Here is a 21,409-nt window from a genome sequence, read left to right as displayed (position 1 = left end):
TTGGAGCATTTGGGCAAGTACTAGTACTCGCCCAAATCCTCGGTATCGACACCAATACTAGTATCGGTATTGGTGCATCCCTAATTTATACATTTAATGTACTCTTTTATGCATGCAGCTTAATAACTTGAATTTGACCTGGTATCAGCCTCTTGCAATCCATGGTGCAGCAGAACTCAGACTGGGAGAAGGGGAAGCAGCACAAGGAAGCAAAAATATACAATGATAACAAGGGACGTGCTAAAAGGAGGTGAGAACAGTGTGGCACAGAGATAAGCTCATGACTCACAAGAGTCATTTTCTTCTTCTTCTCCTCCTGCCCAGTGACAGTCTGGGGGGTGAAGGACAAGTCTAACTTAAATGTAGAAGAGTTAAAATCAAGTCTCCTGCCCTGCTAGGCACCACTGTGTAGTCCTTAGGTCTAGATGGACAGAAATAATAATCCTTTAGGAGCAAGAACAGCTACCATATAGGTATTTCAGCTGTGTAATTGGTGGTTTGCACGGAGTTCAGCTTTAATGTGCCAACTAAAATACAAAGGTGTGAATGCTGCCTAATGCATAAGTGAGCCAGCACCAGGTGAGAGTGATGGTAATATTAATCTTCTGGGGATGATTTTTTATATATTATCGTTCTGTAGAGAATGCTATTCCCTGTGCTGAGCACCACTGCACAATTATACGCAAATGTCATACTATACTAAGGGCATGGAGCTGTGATAGGATCAGTGCATAAGAGATGAGCAGCGCGCGGATCACTGTAAATCACAATCAAAGTTAGTGGAGAAAAATCCAGAGGGCCAATATTACCTGATAAGAGATGCTCTTTCCGGACTGCTGCAGCAGAGGGGAACGTTCATGAAACTGTCAAAAAATAAAAGCTTTGCTTTATTCTCCTGTACTCCTGATAGCACCTTTGTTATTTGACAGCTTTATGAATGCCATTTCTGACCTATAGGGCTGCAATTTTATAACAGTTTGAAGCTAACCTCCAGGCACAAAGCTAAATACACTGATAAAATAGATAGATGTGAACTATCTAACCTGCCAAAGGATTTAAAATTCTGTTTATACAGTGTTGTGTTTCAGACACCTCTGCCAACAGCATAGCCGGGTCTCTGATCTCCATTGCACTTATGTAGATGAGAATACAGCTAAGATGTACAGCGTAGTCTGGGAACTGCCCCTAGCCCATTGCTGGACAATGAATGAGCAGCAGTGCACTATTTAGATCAGCACTTTGCTCTCTCCTTTGCTCAGGAAACTCCCAATGTTAGATGAACAGCACTGCGATAAAGCATGATTAGCTTACAGCCCTCACACCTCCAATAATGCTGAGCAGAGACTGATCACCCCATCACCAGGCAGGAGCATTCTGCTGTGGAAGGTGGGAATGTTGGTCCTGGTGGCTATTGTCACCAGTTCAGAATATTATTGGAGGTGCCACATTTTTACTGTTGTCACGGAAGCAAGAGGTATGGGAAATTCTCCAATGGAAACACCTGTACCAGATACAACGGTCTATCAGGGGATATCCCTGTGGGTTGGGAAGATCTCCTCTTACGTCCTGCTTTGTTTCTGGCACATAAAGTGAAGGGAAATCTTTCTGATAGGATCCAAAACTTAAAAACAAAAGCTTGGCCTTGCATACACTTTAAGAAAGACATAAACCCTCTGTAAAGTATACTGTATTTAAAGGCAAAACTTGTTAATAACACTTTGGGATAGAGCAGGAAATGGTTCTAACAATGCAATGTATGATTTCTGTTCACTTCCTTTTCAGGAGACAAAACAGACTGTGATTGGAAATTTCTTTAAAGTGAGGGGAAATGCCCATTTACACAGCTGTCACTAGAATAGGCGTCCCCGCCAGAAAATGTTCCCCTATTGCTGTTTCAGTGACAATGGTAATTTGTATATCCCACTACTTTCTGTATCAAGGTCATAAGAAAAATAATTCGATTTAAATACACTTTAAAGCTGACATGTGATTGGTCAGTATATGCTCCACCTCCAATTTCCCTTCCTCCTGATACCTTTGACACGGCTTCAAATAATAAAAAGTGATGAATATTCTTCAACTCAAGGACACATCAAACCTTTACATTGTGAGCAAACCGGAGGCACACTTGCATGTCTTTTGAAATTCTGAACTTCTATTTGCCCTTAGAACACAGAATGGTATTTAAAGCATTTGTATACAAATCATATTACAGCTGTTCTATTTTCAGTAAATACAAACATTCCTGAACTCAATGTCGCCAGACAACACTCCAGACTTTGGAGGATGTCGGCACAAAGTGTTCTATTGCAAAGCGGAAAGCTATCCAGTCCTTTACAGTCATATTTATTGGCTTATGGCCCCTAGAGAACTGCAGTAACCCGTATCAGCCAGCTAGCATTCACCATACACTAATATGACTACAGTACATGGAACTCATCCCCACTGTTCTCTCCACTGAACTCATCACCACTGTTCTCTCCAATGAACCCAACATCACTGTTCTCTCCACTGAACCCATCACCACTGTTCTCTCCACTGAACCCATCACTACTGTTCTCCCCACTGAACCCATCACCACTGTTCTCCCCACTGAACCCATCACCACTGTTCTCCCCACTGAACCCATCACCACTGTTCTCCCCACTGAACCCATCACCACTGTTCTCTCCAGTGAACCCATCACCACTGGTCTCTCCACTGAACTCATCACCACTGTTCTCTCCAGTGAACTCATCCCTACTGTTCTCTCCACTGAACTCATCACCACTGTTATCTCCACTGAACCTATCACCACTGGTCTCTCCACTGAACCCATCGTTACTGTTCTCCCCACTGAACTCATTACTACTGTTCTCCCCACTGAACTCCTCACCACTGTTCTCCCGACTGAACTCATCACCACTGTTCTCTCCACTGAACTCATCTCCACTGTTTTCTCCACTGATCCTATCATCATTGTTCTCTCCACTACCTGAAAAGCTTAAAGTGGAAGTTCACCCTAGAATTACTCTACGAACAGCCATGTAATAACTTTCATAATGTACCTTCATAAATGCATAGCACCATGTTTGACTTCTGTCTGCACTCCGGTTGTGGGAGTTTGAGAAACACCATGAGTTGCATGGTTTTGCTGGTAAATGGTTGGCAGTTTCCAATGCCGATTGCGGACAATCGGAGTGCGGGCAGAATCCAAACATGGTGCTATACCTCGATTAAGATACATGTAATATGGCTGTCAAATGTTTATAGAGTGGGTGAACTTCCACTTTAAAGCAGTAAATGTCACCAGAAAGCAATGATGAGGGATTACGGTTTATATTTTCCCTATTCCCATATATACTAAAAGTCAATTATAGAAGCAATTTTTAAAAATGATTTCTTTGTTTAATTCTTTGCCCCTTTTTGTCCTGTTTATTTTTCTTATGTTAAAGGATTTTTGTTTTTATTTTGAAGTAGAGATATTTCATAAATATTAGTTTATATTTTCTCTATATGATTGTTTATTTTTAAAATCGGATCATGCTGTCTGGTATCTCCCTTTCTAAAATGTTTTTTCTTATAAAGAAGCTTTCTAATCTAAATGGAAAAAAAAAAACAAAAAAAAAAAAACCTTGATATTGTTTTAAAATAAGTTGGTTGCTTATTTAGCTAAATACCTGGAAAGTGTTGGCAATCTCTCCATAAAGAGGGGGGAATGCCACTTAGACAGCTGCTACCAAAACAGGTGTCCCCATTGGAAGATTTTCCCTCATCTGTTTCAGGGACAACTGTCATCAGGACAAATAGAGAGGATGAATCTCCCCAGCGGGGACAGCAATTAACATGACCATGTGCATGTTTAAAGTCCTTACTATCCAGAACAAAATAAAAGTTCGGCTTTAGAATATATTAAACCTAACTCAAGGTAGGCAAACAACACCCTGAGTGTCTCTAATCTCCACCAGGTATTCATATACTGTACCTGTTTTGCCACCATTTAATCTCAGCAGGATTGTGATAAACCAACTAAATCTGGTTCTTTAGAGCTGAACACACGACACACAAAAATGCTCATTTAGGTAAATTCCTCAGGTATGATATAAATCAACTTTGTGTGCACCAAATGCCTTTGCACACCCAGATATGACCTTGTAAAAGTAGCTTTAACATTAAAGATGGCCATACACCTATGGATTATCTGCAGATTTTCTATGGCCAGATGGAAAAAGTACAACAGATTCCTCCATCTACGCTAAACTGTGTGGATGGAGGAATCTCCCACTGGGCCAAGCTTCACTATCTAGCTAGTCAGCCCCGCTGGCTCTCAAAATACCCGAACAATCTGATTGGATGCAGGCATTATTCAGGGATTTTGAGAGCCAGCGGGGCCGACTAGCAAGATACTGAAGCTTGGCCCAGTGGGAGATTCCACACAGTTTAAAGTAGATGGAGGAATCTGTTGCACTTTTTCCATCTGACCATAGAAAATCTGCAAATAATCTATAGATGTATGGCCAGCTTTACAAATGTGCTCTGCATAGGCTGTGCAGAGAGCAGAGCTGTGGGAGGGACCAAGCAGGCCCCATCCAGTACAGGCTGAAGACCAGTCACCATATCCCAATGAGATAGAGAAGCAGTGACTGGTCTTTATTGCAGAAAGCTCCTGAACAGAGGCAAACACTGGATCACTGCACAGATCTGGAAGAAATATACAAAGTGCACCAAGATTCAAGTAAAAACACACATGACTTTTGTTTTAAGACAATATTTGCTTATCCCTGAATTCAGCTATAAGGTATATTCAAATGACCTCCTGACATCAGAAGACTTGCAAAAATGTCCGCACAGTGTGACTAAACTGTAACAGAGTTCTGATGACCATCAAAAGGCCAAAAGACGTTTGACTTCGTAAGTTGTGAAATTTTGGTTGACTGTGAAAAAAAAAGAGGTAATATAAACCAGCGGTGCGCCTTGTATTCTGACGCACAATTCTTTCCCAAGCCCGCCATTTACACGGCTATTTAATAATTAGCCAGCATTTTCCTCCACAAGCAGCAGTGAACGCATGAAATAAAAAGTCTCTTTGTTGCCGATTCTTTTTCCACATTCCCTGCTCCCCCCTCTACGCCACTTTGAAGTTTTAAACTGTCTAAACTTCGTAAGGATGCATTTCAAAGAACAGGCTTTGAACCTGTGCCAGTGTGGAAGCCAAGCCGCAAAAACATAGAGATATTCTCACTTCTGAAATAACATGCAAGAATTTAAAGAGACTGACTCATCCCACGGACAAACTGTACTAGTAAGCTTTGCCTTAACCACACCCATTCGCTTAATAAAATGAGGCCTATACCCGGGACGGAAAGTTCAGCTCACATTCAGCTCAAAAAAACAAGAAGGCGATCAAAAAAAGGAATGCAATAAACTGTTGTAAAGTTTTCTTTACAGAAATTGTGGATGCAGATTGCATTTGCAATATAAAATCAAAAAATATTGGAAGTTACCAATCATTAGGAGCTTATTAGTCATTATATCGCAATTATCAGCTATGTACAAAAGTGACCAGACTGGACTTTTTTTTTAACATAAAGTTTATAAAAGTTTTCAGGCACAAAGAAGGCCCTATTGGGCAGTGCAATTCATACTGGCATGTAGGGTTTAACAGAGGTCAGAGGTTATAACATATGGAAAAGGATCAATAGTATACAAGTAAGTATTAGTGAGATTTTAGTGACTGGGTTTACATACACTTTAAATAGGCTTGAGGGTGCATTTGGGTTATTTTGCACAAGTGGACCTAAAATGGGGCAACACAGTGGCTTAATGCAGGGGTGGACATATTAATATGGATTTCTGGAGCCAGTCTGTCCAATCAAGGAGCCAGCAGATTTTTTTGTGAGAAAGCTTTATTGACAACAACTGGAGAAATCCTCAAAATGCATGCACCAAACGTAATTTTTAAGGAGCATTTGCGAAATGGCTCCTGGGATTTGTCCAGCCATGGCTTAGTGGTTACCACTTACAGACTTGCCGCAATGGGAACCTTGGTTCAAATGTCGGTTGGGACAATATCTACATTTAGTTTTCATGTTCTCCATAGGCTTGCATGGGCTTCATCCCACATTCCAAAGACATGCTGGATGGTTAACTGGTTACTGTCTAAATTGGCCCTAGTATGTGTGTGTAAATTGGCTATTACATTCTGCATGCGCGTCTAAAAGGGTGGTTGTTAAAAGACTTGGCGACCTACCTACTACAAAATTTGCCAAGAAAATTCTGTGTGTAAAAGCTCTCAAGTGTATCCGATAGAGCTGACCCACCGAGAGTGGGATGACTGTACATATATCACACACACCTAAACATGGTTGCACATAGGGTGCATTTGCAGCAATGTAATGCCGAGACCCTGCCTGATGCACAATCTAAGAGACGGTGATCTGCTGGAGACAAGAGACTTTTACCATACGAGCATATAGGCGAAAAATTACAGCTTAATATATTAGAACACTGCAGTGGTCTCCATGACGACAAGCCTTCTGTTTGATGACCTCATACATTAAGATTGCTGAGGTGAGGACATATTTCTTAACTGTCGATCAATTCTAGCATCACATTCCTCAAATTGCTCAAGCTGCAGCATGTCTGAACTGAAAGAGCCTCTCATCGAATATTAAAAATATCTGCTGTGAATCAAATTCATATGAGTGAAATCCAGCTACTCATTGGAGAAGCTGGCAGGAGATGGAGGAGAAGAATAAGGAATGTTCACTCCTAATATTGATTAAAGCTGAAGAAGAGGCAAATGGTTCTGAAAGGGCGGAGATAGGACAAGGCAAGAAAATTTAAAAAGCTTTTGATTCAGCACACCAGCATCTGTCCAAAACTATTTTCTATTTTGGGTGGACTTTGTCCCAAAATTTTTGTTCGATAGCCAAAAATCTAAACATTTAAAAGTTTTCTAACATAAATACTCATATGGATGGCTTTGGACTTTGTGATACTTGTGTATTCATCAAATACAAGAATAATTAGCAATTCTTAACCCCATTGCTGCTAGCCCTTTAACTTGGTCTTAACATCAGGAGGCGGAGTTCTGATCATGAGACTGCTGCGATTGGCAGACACATGATCGGGAGACCATCCCGCTGGCGACTGCAAGCTGTCTGAGACGCACTCTCAGCATACAACAGTGGAGCCCCATGGAATAATGTCTTCTCTCAGTGATGAAAATAGCTAAAATATAACTTGATAACTTGAAGATTTCAGCAACTTCTCAAGCTGAACTTTAGGCAGCTATTATAGACAGAAATGATTACCACTCTGTTATCAGTAATAATATACCATTATATATGTTGTTTTTTTTTAAATGCAAGCAGTGTAAGTACTTGAATTTGGCCAGGTATCAGCCAATTGCAGTCCCTGCTCAGTAGGGTTCCAATGAGAGAGGAAGAAGTAGCAGATGGAGCCAATCAGTTCACCAAGGAGTAGGCTGATAACAACAAGGAGATGAGTCATCACTGTGCTGCTTCTTCTTTCACTGTCTACTCAGAGGCTTGAGGCGTGTCCAGGATGACCTGAGCTCAGAGGAAGTGGGTTGATGATGCTAGACGTTAGAATGAATGCATCTTGTGGTAGAAAAAAGTACTGCGGTGGACAGATTTGGATTGAAATGGAATATTGCAACAAAGCTGTTTTTTTAATGTAATTTTTTTAACGTGCTATTCATTTTTATTGCATTATTACTTTCTACTGCACCTGTTGGGAGACAATTATGACAAAGTATACAATGGAAGCTGTCGCTGTCAACCAGAATATTGTGTTTTTCTATTACAGTATAAGTCTGGATTCACACCTTTCATTGTGCATTTTCATGGGCTGTCATTTTCATCAATAAGCCCTTTATAGCACATTGACAAATAAAACAGTCATGAACTTGCTCAACACACATCACATAGATATGAGCTAGCACCATTTAAAACAATGGTTAATCTCTGTACATGTGTTAAAACACAATGGTGTGAACAGATCCTTAAGGTGCCTACAGATTCCCTGCCAAAAACATGTTTCGATATTTTTTGACTTATCTAGAAATACGCATGCCTATACTGGCTATGCACAGATATTTTTTTTTCTGAGCAAACACCTCTGACATGAGCCTTCTCGTAGGAGAACATTAGTGATTTGCCTGCAAAGTCAAACCTGAGATCAGTCAGGGTCTGTTGTGGTTTCAGACTGCCCATATTCAGGATAATTTCTATATCCAACTTTTAGGTTGACTGGTTAATGATCAGATCATGTCTTTGAGTACCTAATAAAATCTAGACAATGTATATACAGTAGAAGCCCCAGGCTAACATGATATTCCCCTTCTTTTTGAAAACCTTTAGGACTTATGTAGACTGCTGTTGTTGGTGGATGCAATTTTTTGGTATTCTGTGATCAAATGCAAGTTTGCTTTGCCTGCAACTGATCTCAATGGGATCTGCTTCTTCCAAAGACAAGCAAAGCAGGTCAAATGCAGCCTCAGGTCAGAGTTATCAATGCTACATCATAAAAGCAATTTTCTGGCATACGTTTGGAAAGCTCTTCAAACCCAAGTCAAACACCTCTTCAAATGCCTGTCTACATGAGCCTAAAATTATATGAGCTCAATAATATGCAAAATATAAAGAACAATATAATTTTTCATCAATTAGGGAGAACATATTCTACAAGTAGTTAGCTATAACTTGCCCCATATTTGGTGGGACAGTCCAGATGTTTAGAAAAGGCTTATGGAAGTCGACATGGTTCGGTCTGACGACTGGAGAGGTGTGCAAATTAGATCCCCTTTTTTCCTAAAAACTTTGAAGGGCCAAAGAACAAAACCTAAAGAGAAAGAGTGTTTAAATGCAAGAGCAGAAATTCTGTCATCTGAGAGAAATTAACGAAACCTCCCTGTGCGTGTGGAACGGTTCCTAAAACGCAGGAAAAAGAAGAGGGGGGAAGTACTTGGCACAACTGAAGAACATCTGTTTTCTCTTGCTTTGAATAGGGCCACTAGCAAGAGATCGCTGCTGACTGTCATGTGACCAGCCGGGCTCCCTGTGCGGACGATCCCCTGACAGATAGGAGAGAGATTAGAGACAAGTCTGCTGATCTCACAGAGAAAAACATTCAGAGTCTTTCAGCTTGTCTGCTTCTCATTTCTGTGCCAGCGGTGCTCTGCATGAGAAAAGCAGGAAAGAAGTTGCCTGCCCAACCGGCAGAGGGCTGGTAAATTGTGCAAAAATTGTGCAAAGTTCTTTCACGCCTGTCACTGGACTCAGGAGAAAGATTTTTCCAGCACATGGGAGGATGCTCTACTAAAAAGTAGTCTTTATCAATTTGACATAATTAGGCAATTTTCTTATGTTATATAATAATATTAATATGGTTATGTTAAAGTCTCGGTTCAAAAGCTGATATCCCAGTTACAGGTGGATGACGGTGGACTCGAAATTGCCTTTTCTTGATCCTATGTCTACAGGTAGCCTAAGGAACTCCACAAAAAATGTTGCTGCAAGAGACAGCAATGAGAATTAAGGTTAATTCTCATTTCTGTCTCTTGCAGCAACATTTTTATCGTGGAGTTCCTTAGGCTACCTGTAGACATAGGATCAAGAAAAGGCAATTTCAAGTCAAATGTTCAGATGTCTATAGCTGACCATACACTGTATGGTCTGATTATGAAATCTCCGTTGGATGACGAACTATATAGATTAGGGGCCTGCCTGCTTTGATACAAATTGATGCTTTGTTTAGATTCATCTTCATATTACAAAGTTTTGGAAGGATTTTGCAATGGTTGTACAAATGACTTCTGTACACTCATTACACATGCTACAATCTAACAGTACAATATCCTTTAGATCTACTAACAGGTAGTTATTTCAAGGTCATGTCCAATTAGATACAGACTGATTGGATAGTGTACTTAGGATATCATGTTATATAGTTTTGGTAAATCTAAAGTTGACCATGCAGGCACTCTATGTAAAGCCTTGGGCCCTCTAATTGTCCATTTTCAATCAAACATTATCTATTTCTTTTTTTATATCTCAACACAATTAAGGGATCATATATAAACACACACAACTTCCTGTACCTGGAAACATGAGTTTGATATCTTGAATAATCACGTGTACTTTATAAGCGAATTGTCTCTTTAAATGATCACTACTGTCAATGAAAATAATCTTTTATATAAACATACTTTCTCAAATCTGGAAAGCATTATCTAATGTCTACGGCAAGTCTAATTCCTCGTTGACATAAGCAAAAAAGGGTACCTGTGTCTAGAAGTCATCAACTAGCTTCCATGATCACTGGCACTGGCATGCTGTTGTCTGTTTCCCACACCTAACTCTCGACCTATCACAGTGATTGGTGGCTCTACTAACCTACAGACAGGAATGACAGGTAGCTGGGCCAGGACCAGTGACTAAGGAAGCTGAGCGCCCTTTGCATATCTGAGTGCCCCTTCTCTCAGGGCTGTGGGATGTTAGCTTTGCAGGAGAACAAGACAGCTTTCTGCACACTAAACTGTGCAGAAAGTCACACCGTGACAACATGAACCCTATGCTATGTAAATAAAGCTTAATTCTACCACAATGGCACAGTCCAGGTCTTCCTGTTGCATCAAGGAGGCCTCAGTACATTTTTCTGTAAATAGAAACTAAAAAAAGGAGAGTAAGACTTAACTTGTGATGGCTGCGACATATGCCTGGAGCTGAGTATTCAAAATTCCTGGAAAATGCAAGTAACCGCCAGGCGATTCAACATGAAGCATTTACTCACAATTCACATATCAGTTTTGGATGGCTTGATTACAAAAAATGTTTCTCAATTAGGAAAATATGATCAAGAGGGTTTGCTTTTAATTAGAAAAGTTGTATATACCTCCAGTGATGTGTTTGCTGAATGTGAAGGATCACCTTAACAGGATCGCCTCTAAAAAGCATTTAAAGCTGTCAAGATGTTTTGCATTAAAGTGGAGATCCTAAAAAAAGATGAATTTCAGTGGGACCAGGAAAGCTGCTTTCATTGTAGGATGTCTCTGCCCGCTTTTTCTATGCATAGACACACCTAAAATAACCTTCACAGGAGCAGAATATCACAGAGGCCTAACAAAAAGGAGACATTGTGGGTTTTAATGTAATGGTGACATCTGCTCCAAGGCCAGGACCCCAAAATGCACTCTTCTGAGGCAAGTGCCCATGACATTGTCCTCTCTTGGGTCATAGGAGTACAATGCTGATCACGTTAGGTGGTCTACTAATTGTAAAGTACCCTGTGGAGGCATCGCAGAGGATTCGGCTAAGCTGTGATCGCTGACAAATTGTTCCATAACACACTCATTTGTAGTCCTGAAATAATGGGACTTTTATACTTGAAAAGGTGCAGCGCTGGAGCAAGTTTTTTTCTTCTTTTCAGTTGTTTATCAGACAATTACTTTGAAGCAACTCCTTTGAAGCTACACACAGTGCATAATGATGAGACGCGGCTTTGTGCATGTGCATCTGTTGACATATTTATGATGGCGCATACCAGCAGTCTCTGCGGAGAGCTGGGCTCCACCATCATTCGTTATCTGATACTCATGTTGGCATCTCAAGCTGCAATGGTCTACTGATTCTCCAGACATGATAACTGAATTCACACTACGTCATGTCTGTGCTTAATATAGTCGATTCAGCACAGCATAGAATTTAAAGAGCCCACAGTTTCATAATTATAAGCAATCTTAGCTCTGCCCTCCTTGTTATAAATACCATGGCAAGAACTATTACACTAAATTGTATGTGACAGTTCAGGATGCTGGGAATCTAGGCAGAACCAGTTAAAATGTTCATGAACCAATAGTAAACTATTAACTGTGGTACATCTTCATTTCCAGGACTCGAATAATCTGTCCTTCCTGTATCAGCGGTACTGAATCATAATACTCCAGAGACAAGAAGCTGCAGAACTAATTAACTTCTGACTAATTTTCAGAAGAAATAAAATCAGGCAACTTTTTCTAACGAAATTCATTATTGAAATGATGTCACTGCACCAAAGTTAAAACAATTGAAAAAGACGAATGCCATGAAAGCAGATACCATGTTTTAATTACATCCATTTGGCTACGGATAATGCCCTGCTGTGCTTCCCAGCGAGGATGGAGGGTAAATGCACAGTCAGTTCCTATATAGCTACCTTTGCCAAACCAGCTGCTGCAAATGAAAGAAGAGCTCCAGCTCATACATGACATATAAATACGTATTATTTGGTACTGTTTTTTTTTTCTTCAGTGTATTTTTGGCAACAAGAAAAAAATATCCTATTCAGCCTTTACATTAAAAAAGTCCCAAAAAGTTTCTCAAAGGCACCAGCTAGCCTGTGTGAATTGTGGAAATGGCCAGACATCGTATACATTGAAATACTGATCCTGTTGTGGACAGTACTATATGTTACTCCCTGAAAATATGAACAGATGCTGGGAAACTATTGGGGTTCTTATTATAAAAAAACACAAAGTGCATACAATCTAAGATCAGATTTGTATTGGTTCTGGATGTACACATGGCCACAGGGACAAAACGGAATGCGTGGCTCCACTATCCTAGAATGATTCCCCTATTTTTGGGATTTGTGACAATAAGATATCTAACTACCTTTTCTATAAAGGCTCAACTGTACTTTACATGAGTTCAGAGGATGGCCTATTGGTTACTTTTTGTCCACCTAGCCATACCCTGTCTAGGTTCTTGTTGCACCCAAAGCCTTACTCTATAGAAGCCATTGTTTTCTTATGCTGCACTAATCGTGGCCAACAAGCCTGAAACAGCAGTATGCCGTTTAAACAAACTGCGCTATAATAGGAGGCTGTATATGCAATATAAACCAGTGGTTCTGAATGTACAGTCCATCATCGGGGCATAATAGAAAAATTTGCATGGCTATACCCACTATCCTAAAATGTGGTATAATCCCCTTATTCTTGGGGATTTGCGACACAAAGAAGTAAATACTTTCTGTTCTTAGAAGGCTCCAATTTATTAGTCACTTCATACAAAACTAATATTAAGCTATTACTGAAACGCTCAAAAGATATAGAAAGCCAGCAAGTGACTTGGCTCACTAGAGTCCATCAATAAGTAACATCTTACCTATGGAAAGAATGACCCTTTAACTACACTAACTTTAATGCATTTTCTTTTCATGTCTTTATAAGCAGCATTGCGCATTTGTAAAGGGGAAGTCAACTTCTGCTATAAACTAAAAACAGGACTCTGTGATCCCTCTGTGTATCAATGCAAATGATTCACTTTCCCATGACTTTCCAGGACAGGCTTCAGCCTGTTTTGCTAAAATTAAGATGGTGGTGGTGCTGACCCCCTCCCAAACACAATTTTTGCTAACTGCTCCCCCCATGTGATAAACGTGGGCACTTGATGCATTTGTATAGAAGCTCTAGATGTATTTTTATAGCAAATCTATACCCCTGATCTTCAACCTACAGCCCAAAGGCCCCTTGCAGCCTTTTGGTACTTGCTGTGTGGTTCTTGGATCCCAGCAGTCAGTGGTTGGAGCACTGACTTTTAAATAGGCTGTAGTAGCAGTGATCTCTAGTAGTCTCATGCAACATGTCCCCAGTGTCTGGCTGTCTAGTCTCCACAATATTAGCATGTCCCCAGTTTCTGACCATGTCCTCTACTAAATCTGCAGGTTCTGACCATCTTCTATAGAATTACATAAACTAAATACAACGCACGGACATTTGGTGACATTAGGAGGCCAGTTGAGACCTCCTATCAGTTGTCAACCATTGCTCTAGACCAAGGGTAGACAAATTTTGTCCCTTTAGCCGTTGTGGAACTGCATGTCTCATAAGGCATTGCAAGGCTCTGACAGCCGCAAGCATGATTTCCAGAGGCGGATGCATGATTAGATTTGTAGTTTCACCAAAGCTGGAGGGCCTGAGTTTGACTACCTCTGCTCTAGATGTTTGCATTTGTGTATCAGTAGCCTTTAAGAACAAAAGAACAGGCCCTTTCCCTTTTAACAGCAGCACAAAAAGGTACATACCAATTATATTGTAAAGCGCTGTGCAAACTATTGGCGCTATATAAATCCTGTATAATTATAATAATAATAATAATGATTTATTTCTGTTTTTGTTCTGCCTTGCCGTATGGTAAAGACTGGTATAGAACACTGGGATTTTCTATCATTGCTAAATGTCTTCACAAGGATTTTTAACATAGAGACCCAGTTGCTAAGCATCGTTGTGGAAATATTATCCAACAAGCGCAATGTGATGGCTCCGGCTAAACCATGGTAAGATATACAACGCCGGAGAATTACACAACCGGCTTCTCCCATATGTTTTCTGGCATTAGAGGAACAGGCAGATGAGCAAATTAGCAATAGATCACATAGAGCTGCATATGGAAGTGTTATAGATCTTTCCTGGCTTGCACTGTGCCTTGCAGATGGACAGCTTGGCATGTGTATTCATTCAACACACTGCCGCTTCAGTCTGCTTTCATACATCGGCAAGGCTGACATCCAGCACACCAAGCCCTGATTTATAATACCCAGGTGGAGGGTGTAAATCTCCAGGATGTTGTACACTGTAATATGTTGAATGCAAAGCTCACATCTGCACAGATTCCCTATTAATGTTTATAGATGCCTAAGCTTCGGCTTCCAGTTTTATACATATGGTTCCCTTTTCCACGGGCTTGGCCTGGCCCCAAGGATGCGTCTGATGTGCGGTTAACGATTTGTGACCCATCAGTGGATTCTGTGACACAGATTGCAACTTAACATCAAACGCTAAACGTGACTCATTCCGGGTATCCTTGAAAATTTTTTTTTTTCTCTTTGATGACAACTTTCTACAGACTCCTGTCAATATGTTTTACTAGTTTGGACAGAGAGGAGTTACAATGTCTGTCAGGTTTTTATTTCTCTTATGAACCCATTAGGGTGATTTTCATTTAATTCTACCTCTTTTCTAGAGAGGGAAGTGGGGAAAACTACAGGCAGTAAGAAGTAGTTCATCTTATAGTTTATCTAATATTTAATGAATGGCAGAAAATGCTGAGGGAAAAAAAGAAACAGATGCCTCTTAAAGTGGACCTGAACTGTACTGAAAAATAACAATGGACTTCTGTATATCTGCAGTGGGAGATCTAAGGCATTGCTGCCCCTGATTGCTAGTCTCAGGAGATTTGGAGTGAGATTCGATGATGTCACCACAGTGATGCTTAATGTTCTCCTTGCTGGAGGCTCCGACATGAGAAAATAAAGCTTTGTTTCTACCAAGATGTTGACCTGGACAGCTTTGCCTCTACCAAGACCCGGGCAGCTGCCCTCTGTGTGAGAGTGGTGGCCGTCTCTTCCGCGTGCTGCTGACACAGGTCAGCTTCCCGCTGTGTAAGTACAAATACATATTTTAAATAAGAAAAACTGCACCTGTCCACATAAATGTGAGGCTTCAGTAGGGCTTTAAAAACAATTATCTGGATGGGTGGCAGGCAACTTAGCAACCATGCTGGGGAAGCATCTGATGGAGCCGTCGGTACTGTGGCCAACGTAATGATGGAAAAACTTCCACGTAGTCCACTCCACAGCACCAAAAAGCGCAGCGTTGTCAACAAAGCAGAAAATAAGGGAAAATCTATCCTCTTTCTGCTGGGTAAGAGAACATGGAGTGAGAGGAAATGCCCCAACACAGACAGCAAACAAAACACATCTTCTACTAGAGCGAGGAAGGTTTAGAACCTCAGTGAGGGTGTTATTGCTGTGTTTCCATGAGGGAAATTCCCCTCACTTCCTGTTTAGGTGACATGTGTCAGATAGGACAGGAATTGAGGAAAAATCTCTTCTATAGACAGCATTTAAAATGTGACAGACAAAGCTTCTCTACTGGGACACAATACACTATTTACAAACTGTAAGAAGTTGTAACCCTTGCCCTTTCTATATAAATTAAAAGTTTTGGCAGTGGTGGTGCGTTCAAGAATGTTATCTGGCTCTTCTGAAATGTGCAATTTAAACAAGCTAAGGTAACATTTCATTTGTAACGTTTGACTGGTGGAGAGGGCATGAAATGCAGAGCCCAGCAACTAGGTCTGATTAATCGAACACTGAGAAAAGGAGAAAACGGTGCAGCTGTACGTCTTGGCATCCAATCAGGAGTCATTTTCCAGTCGGCTCTGGGCAAAAAAAAATAAAAAATTACCGCTGCATTCTGATTGGTTGGTATAAACAACAATGACCGTTTTTCTCAGTTTGGATAAATCCGAGCCCATTGTGTTCTTCTGCTGCTGTGACTGATTGAAATGATAGTCCATACAAATGGAAGCCATGTTTAACTTAATCAGATCACGGATAAATCGAGAACAAGAGACGATGAAACACATGTGAACAGAAGGAATTTTATCCCCTGACTCCTCCCCGGCTGGAAAGATCTCAGCGGTTATTGATAGGTACCTTTGCCATCTGTGCTTGGACTCCAGTCGCCTTCAGAGCTGAGACCGCTTTCTGAGCAGCTGCCGGGCTGTCAAAGTCTACAAATCCATAACCTGCGGATCATAAACATGACAATTTATACACATATCAAAGGAGGCAGCTTGTGCGCACAGACTGCTAAAACATAACCGTCATACTTTGTGAACAAAAGTGATGGGGAAAGTGATTTACTGGTCTAGAATGGGGATCTGATAAAACAGGAACTACAACTATGAGATCTGTTGTTACAAAAGTTCACATAAAAGATGTAAGTGCATAGATCCTAACTTTTTGAAACCACTACGGCCACGTTTTGCACTTAAAGTGACACTAAACTCAACAGTTATAACTTAAAAATGTATTTAATTACCCAAACTATTAACAAAAATGTATGTAATTTGTGTATCACTCGGCTGTAGATCCTCAAATCATCTCTGAATTGGTGCTGACACTGTCCTTCCTTCTGGAGGGTGACTACTTTTGTTCCCCATGGTCCCTGTGTGTGTTGTAAAGTAGCCACCTCTCCAAGCTCACTCCTGTGATGGACTACAATCTCACGTTTAGTTTACTAATTTGTATTGAGATTGTAGTTCAACACGGGAGCAAGCTTGGAGCGGTGGCTACTTTAGAACATACACAGGGACCATGGGGAACAAAAGTAGCCCCCCTCCAGAATCACTGCCTTCTTATATCTCTGGGGTCTCAAGCAAGGAGACCTATTCACCTGAATCCGCTACCTGCTGCGATCATCACCACCATCTCGGTCCCTGTGCTGGACTTCTCATTTGTTAGCATCTTGCCATGTTACACTACAATGACTGCAGCAAGAGGACTGAGTATCCAAGGCAGTAATTGCAGAAATAAATACTCAGTCGAACAAATAACACTACTCTAAGGGATAGTAAAAGCCAGCGAGTGATTTACCTAAACAGAGTCCACCCATAAATGGAAAAAAAAACTATTTTGAGTAGACTGACCTTTTAACTTGTTTGAAAGTTGAAAAAGTCAGGCAAGCAGACGGGTCACACAAGCGGTTAAAACTGCTGGGAATAAGAGAGGGAGCCAGTGCGCTAATTTGGAGCACTAACAACCATAATGAGCGCCTATGTATGTGACCAAGATATGCCACCACGGAGGCACTGTCAGGAATAATTGCAGGATTGGTGCTGACATGGTCAATTAAAGCTGGAGTGCCAATTACTTGTTTGTTCCAAGGACAGCAGCCAACTCTGTATGGCTGGCTGGAGCTGCAGCTTAATATTGAATATTCCCCTCAGAAAGTGGACATGCTGCAATATATCTCAGTGCAGAGGAGGATTCTAATTAAACATAAAATTTACTGCAGAGGGAAGACCAGAACCAGAGGTGTCAGCTGTCCTTCAACTGATTGTTTGTCCAGCAAAACACTTGCCAACTGCGAATGTTCATGAGGGCTGCATATTAATTTTGCAGAAGTGATGTAGTCTGTCTGTTGCAGAGTTTATCGAATTGAATATGTGTTTAATTAGAACAATGCATTGTATGGATCCAAAACATGGAACGCATCGTGTAGATACAAAAATGGAACCACACATTTTATGGATCCAATGCATGGAACAATGCATTGTATAGATCCAACGCATGGAACAACACATTATATTGCTCCAAACGTGGAACTCCGCATTGTTTGGATTCAATGCATGGAACAGTTTATTTCTTAGATCCAATGCATGGAACAATGCACTGAATGTATCTAACACAAGGACCAATGCATTGTATAGATACAACACATGGAACACACGTATAGATCAGATTTGTTGTGCTACCTTGCGGTTATAGGTGAACAGGGGCACAGTTCTATCTCCCAGTGGGAGACCCCAGTGCCGACATTGCCCCCTTTGCCATTCACATGATTTTGATTTGCGGAATTGGCAACATGTGAATGTACGAAGAACATCCGGGTTAGGGCTCATGCACACGACCGCCTGGGGCCGTATAACGTAAATCTAAAGTTGATTATACAAAGACTGTATGGCCAGAATGTAACGTGTATGGCAGGGGTAGGCAAACTGCGGCCCTCTAGTAGTGGTGCAGCTACAAATCCCATTAGGCATTGCAAGACTCTGACAGCCACAGGCATGTGTCATGCCTGTGGCTGTCAGAGTCTTGCAATGCCTAATTGGAAGCCAAAATACCTGACGGGATCTGTAGTCAGAATGCCATGCTTGATGGGAAGGCAAATACCTGACGGGATCTGTAGTTTCACCATAGCTGAAGGGGTGGAGTTTGCCTACCCCTGGTGTATGGTGACCCTTAAGGTGACCATAAACTATACAATACGATTGTACGACCGCCTTTAGATCCACCATCACCTATGTAGTGCAAGGGCCAACCTGATTGTTTAGGTTTGTTCTCATCCTAGATAGCTTTGGTAAGTCAAATGAGATTGTACAATCAGATTTTTTTATACTGCATAGCCAGCTTTACTTCTCAACAGCTAATCAGGAGGACAGCAGTGCTACTTACACCAGCAGCATTATGTGAAACTGACAGGTCCTCTTTAGTAGACCTAAATCTCTCTATGGTAGGCAATAGATATCCTTCACTGCACCTTTGTAAAGATTACCAACAAATTAAAGTTCTGTGTTTATGGGAATCAAAAGAATAAACGTCAAAGCTGGCAGGAGCCATACGAGCAGCTTGCTTCCACTCAGCCCAGTGTGGAAAGGTATTGATTCCCATTGTAATGTGGAAAAAGCTGAATGCTTTCGGTTCCTTCAACATAGACCTCTCCTGTACTCAGCATTAACAACCAAACAAGGACAATTAAAGTAGCCATTTAAAGGACCATTACATCTAAAATTAAAGATCCTTGATGTAAAAGGGCTTCTATTCATATTTCAAGTATATACTGTAGAAGAAAGAATCCAGTGCTGTGTAGAAAATGAACTACTTGACATCGTGAGTTGAAGGAGAACTATGGGGCAACCTTTTTTGCCCATAGTTCTCTTCAGGGTTACGGGAGGACATATACTGTGTCCTCCGGTGACCCAAAACTCAGCATATAGCAGGCTATTGCAGTGTGTGTTTGCTGACTTCCCAATCAATAGAGCGGACCTGTGACAGCTTCTTTGTCACAGGTCGGCTTGAATTATGGGGATGAGTGTTTTTCACTCACCCCATAATTCTCCTTTAAGAAGGCCGCTGGGAACCTGAGATCTCTGCATCGGTGTGCAATTATGTCCTTTACTTACATGAACCCCAAAGAACGTCATCAGCAAAGACTGAGTCCCAACCAACTTTCTACCCTTTGTGTTTTCCACTCTGTAACCTGTGGGTTGTCCATACAATACCCAGAGATATGTATGGGGCATCTCTGAGGAGTCAGATCCTAGTTGGTATATTCACTACAAGGGAGAGACGTTAAAGCAGTTTTTGCTGTAATATGCACCTTTATTTAGAGATTTACACTACAGAAATATACACTACTTTTTTCTGCCACTAGATGTCCTCAGTCTGATGGCCAGCATCATTAAACCCACTTCCTGTGACCTCAGGTCTTTCTGGACCCATCCCAGTCTGTGACTGGACAGTGAAAGGAGAAACAGCACCATGATGAAGCCATCTCTCTATCACTCTGCTTTCTCTTTCTGTCAGCTTGTTGTGCTGCTTCTTCCTCTCACACTCCAGCCATGCTGTACATGGACTGCAAAAGGCTGATACCTGCTCACATCCAGATATTTACACTGATTGCATTAAAAAATAAATTTGAGTGCCAGATGTCCCAATCTGGCTGCACTTAGCTTAGAGATCTCAACTCAAGTTCGGATCATTAGCAACCCATGCCTCCTTTGAGCTGCTGAAACTTTAATATGAATTCTGGGATTCATGCACATCAGTGGCTCCCCTTACCGACTGTTAAAACTATTGGGGGAGGCATGTCATGGGATAATGAAGGAGAGTATGACTAGGTTTAGGGCAGGGTTAGGCAACCCTGGTGTTCCAGCTGTTGTGGAACTACAAGTGCAAGACTCTGACAGTCATAATCATGACTCCCAGAGGTAGAGGCATAAAGGTATTTGTAGTTTCACCACAGCTGGAGTGCCATGGTTGCCCACCCTGGTTTAGAGGATCATAGACCACACTGATTACAATTAACAGTACAGACACACACCTAGTGGTCATGTTCTAAGGCAACAGTATTAGTTATACAGAACAATTTTTATGATAGATGCCATTTAAAGGGTCTGTCCACCCAAAAGATATATATTTAGTTATAGTTTAGTTAAGAGGTAGTTTTTTTTTACTTATAGGTTGGAGCTTGTGGTGCTGATTTAGCATCTGGCTTATTATGAGTCTTGGGTCCTTTAACAGCGAAATCTGACTGCCATAGTTCTGTGAGCCCACATTTGCATCTTCCATCTCCACTCTATAAGGGCTCGTTCACACCATTCGAGGTCACCGGCATTTTTTCAGCAACTGATCAATGGCAGTCACTGCCAGGGCATGAAGAAAACACAGAAAAAGAGTGTACAATGCCTTGTATTACAACGTAAGGCACCGCTACACCCTGCTGGCACACAGTGGACACCAGTCCCAAGCTTAAATGGACCATTGGGCTGGAGTGAATGATCTCTTATAGACAATATAAATAAAAAAATACAACATAGACAGCTGGAGATCTTTATACTGGCCATGGCAGGTGTGCAGACCTGTGAACTCAGCACAGAGATCTTGCCAATGCAGTCCCTGACAATTGTACATAATAGTCAGGGAGTTTAATTATCCGGCATCTACCAAAAAAATAAAATTAATTTTTGGATGGACTGACCCTTTTTGGATGCACTGATTTCCATTGGACTTTACGCAGCGCCTAATAGCTTACCAGACCTCACTAATGATTTCTCTCCTGCTAGCCAGCTATGCT

General features: G+C 41.2%; 1 protein-coding gene across 3 annotated transcripts in view; it reads right to left on the bottom strand.

Moving 5' to 3' along the window:
• Nucleotides 1–21,409, bottom strand: part of RBMS1 (RNA binding motif single stranded interacting protein 1) — a 320,245-nt gene that overhangs the window by 39,733 nt on the left and 259,103 nt on the right. For all 3 annotated transcript variants that reach the window (XM_018566823.1, XM_018566821.1, XM_018566822.1), the window contains exon 4: nucleotides 16,486–16,577. In XM_018566823.1, the coding sequence (XP_018422325.1) occupies nucleotides 16,486–16,577 (92 nt within the window). The remainder of the gene's footprint in view (nucleotides 1–16,485; nucleotides 16,578–21,409) is intronic.

Source organism: Nanorana parkeri, unplaced genomic scaffold, assembly GCF_000935625.1.
Source record: "Nanorana parkeri isolate BGI_ZX_2015 unplaced genomic scaffold, ASM93562v1 scaffold979, whole genome shotgun sequence".
Classification (NCBI taxonomy): domain Eukaryota; kingdom Metazoa; phylum Chordata; class Amphibia; order Anura; family Dicroglossidae; genus Nanorana; species Nanorana parkeri.
The sequence above is the reverse complement of the archived record's forward strand: the minus strand, read 5'-3'. Positions and strand labels throughout refer to the sequence as shown.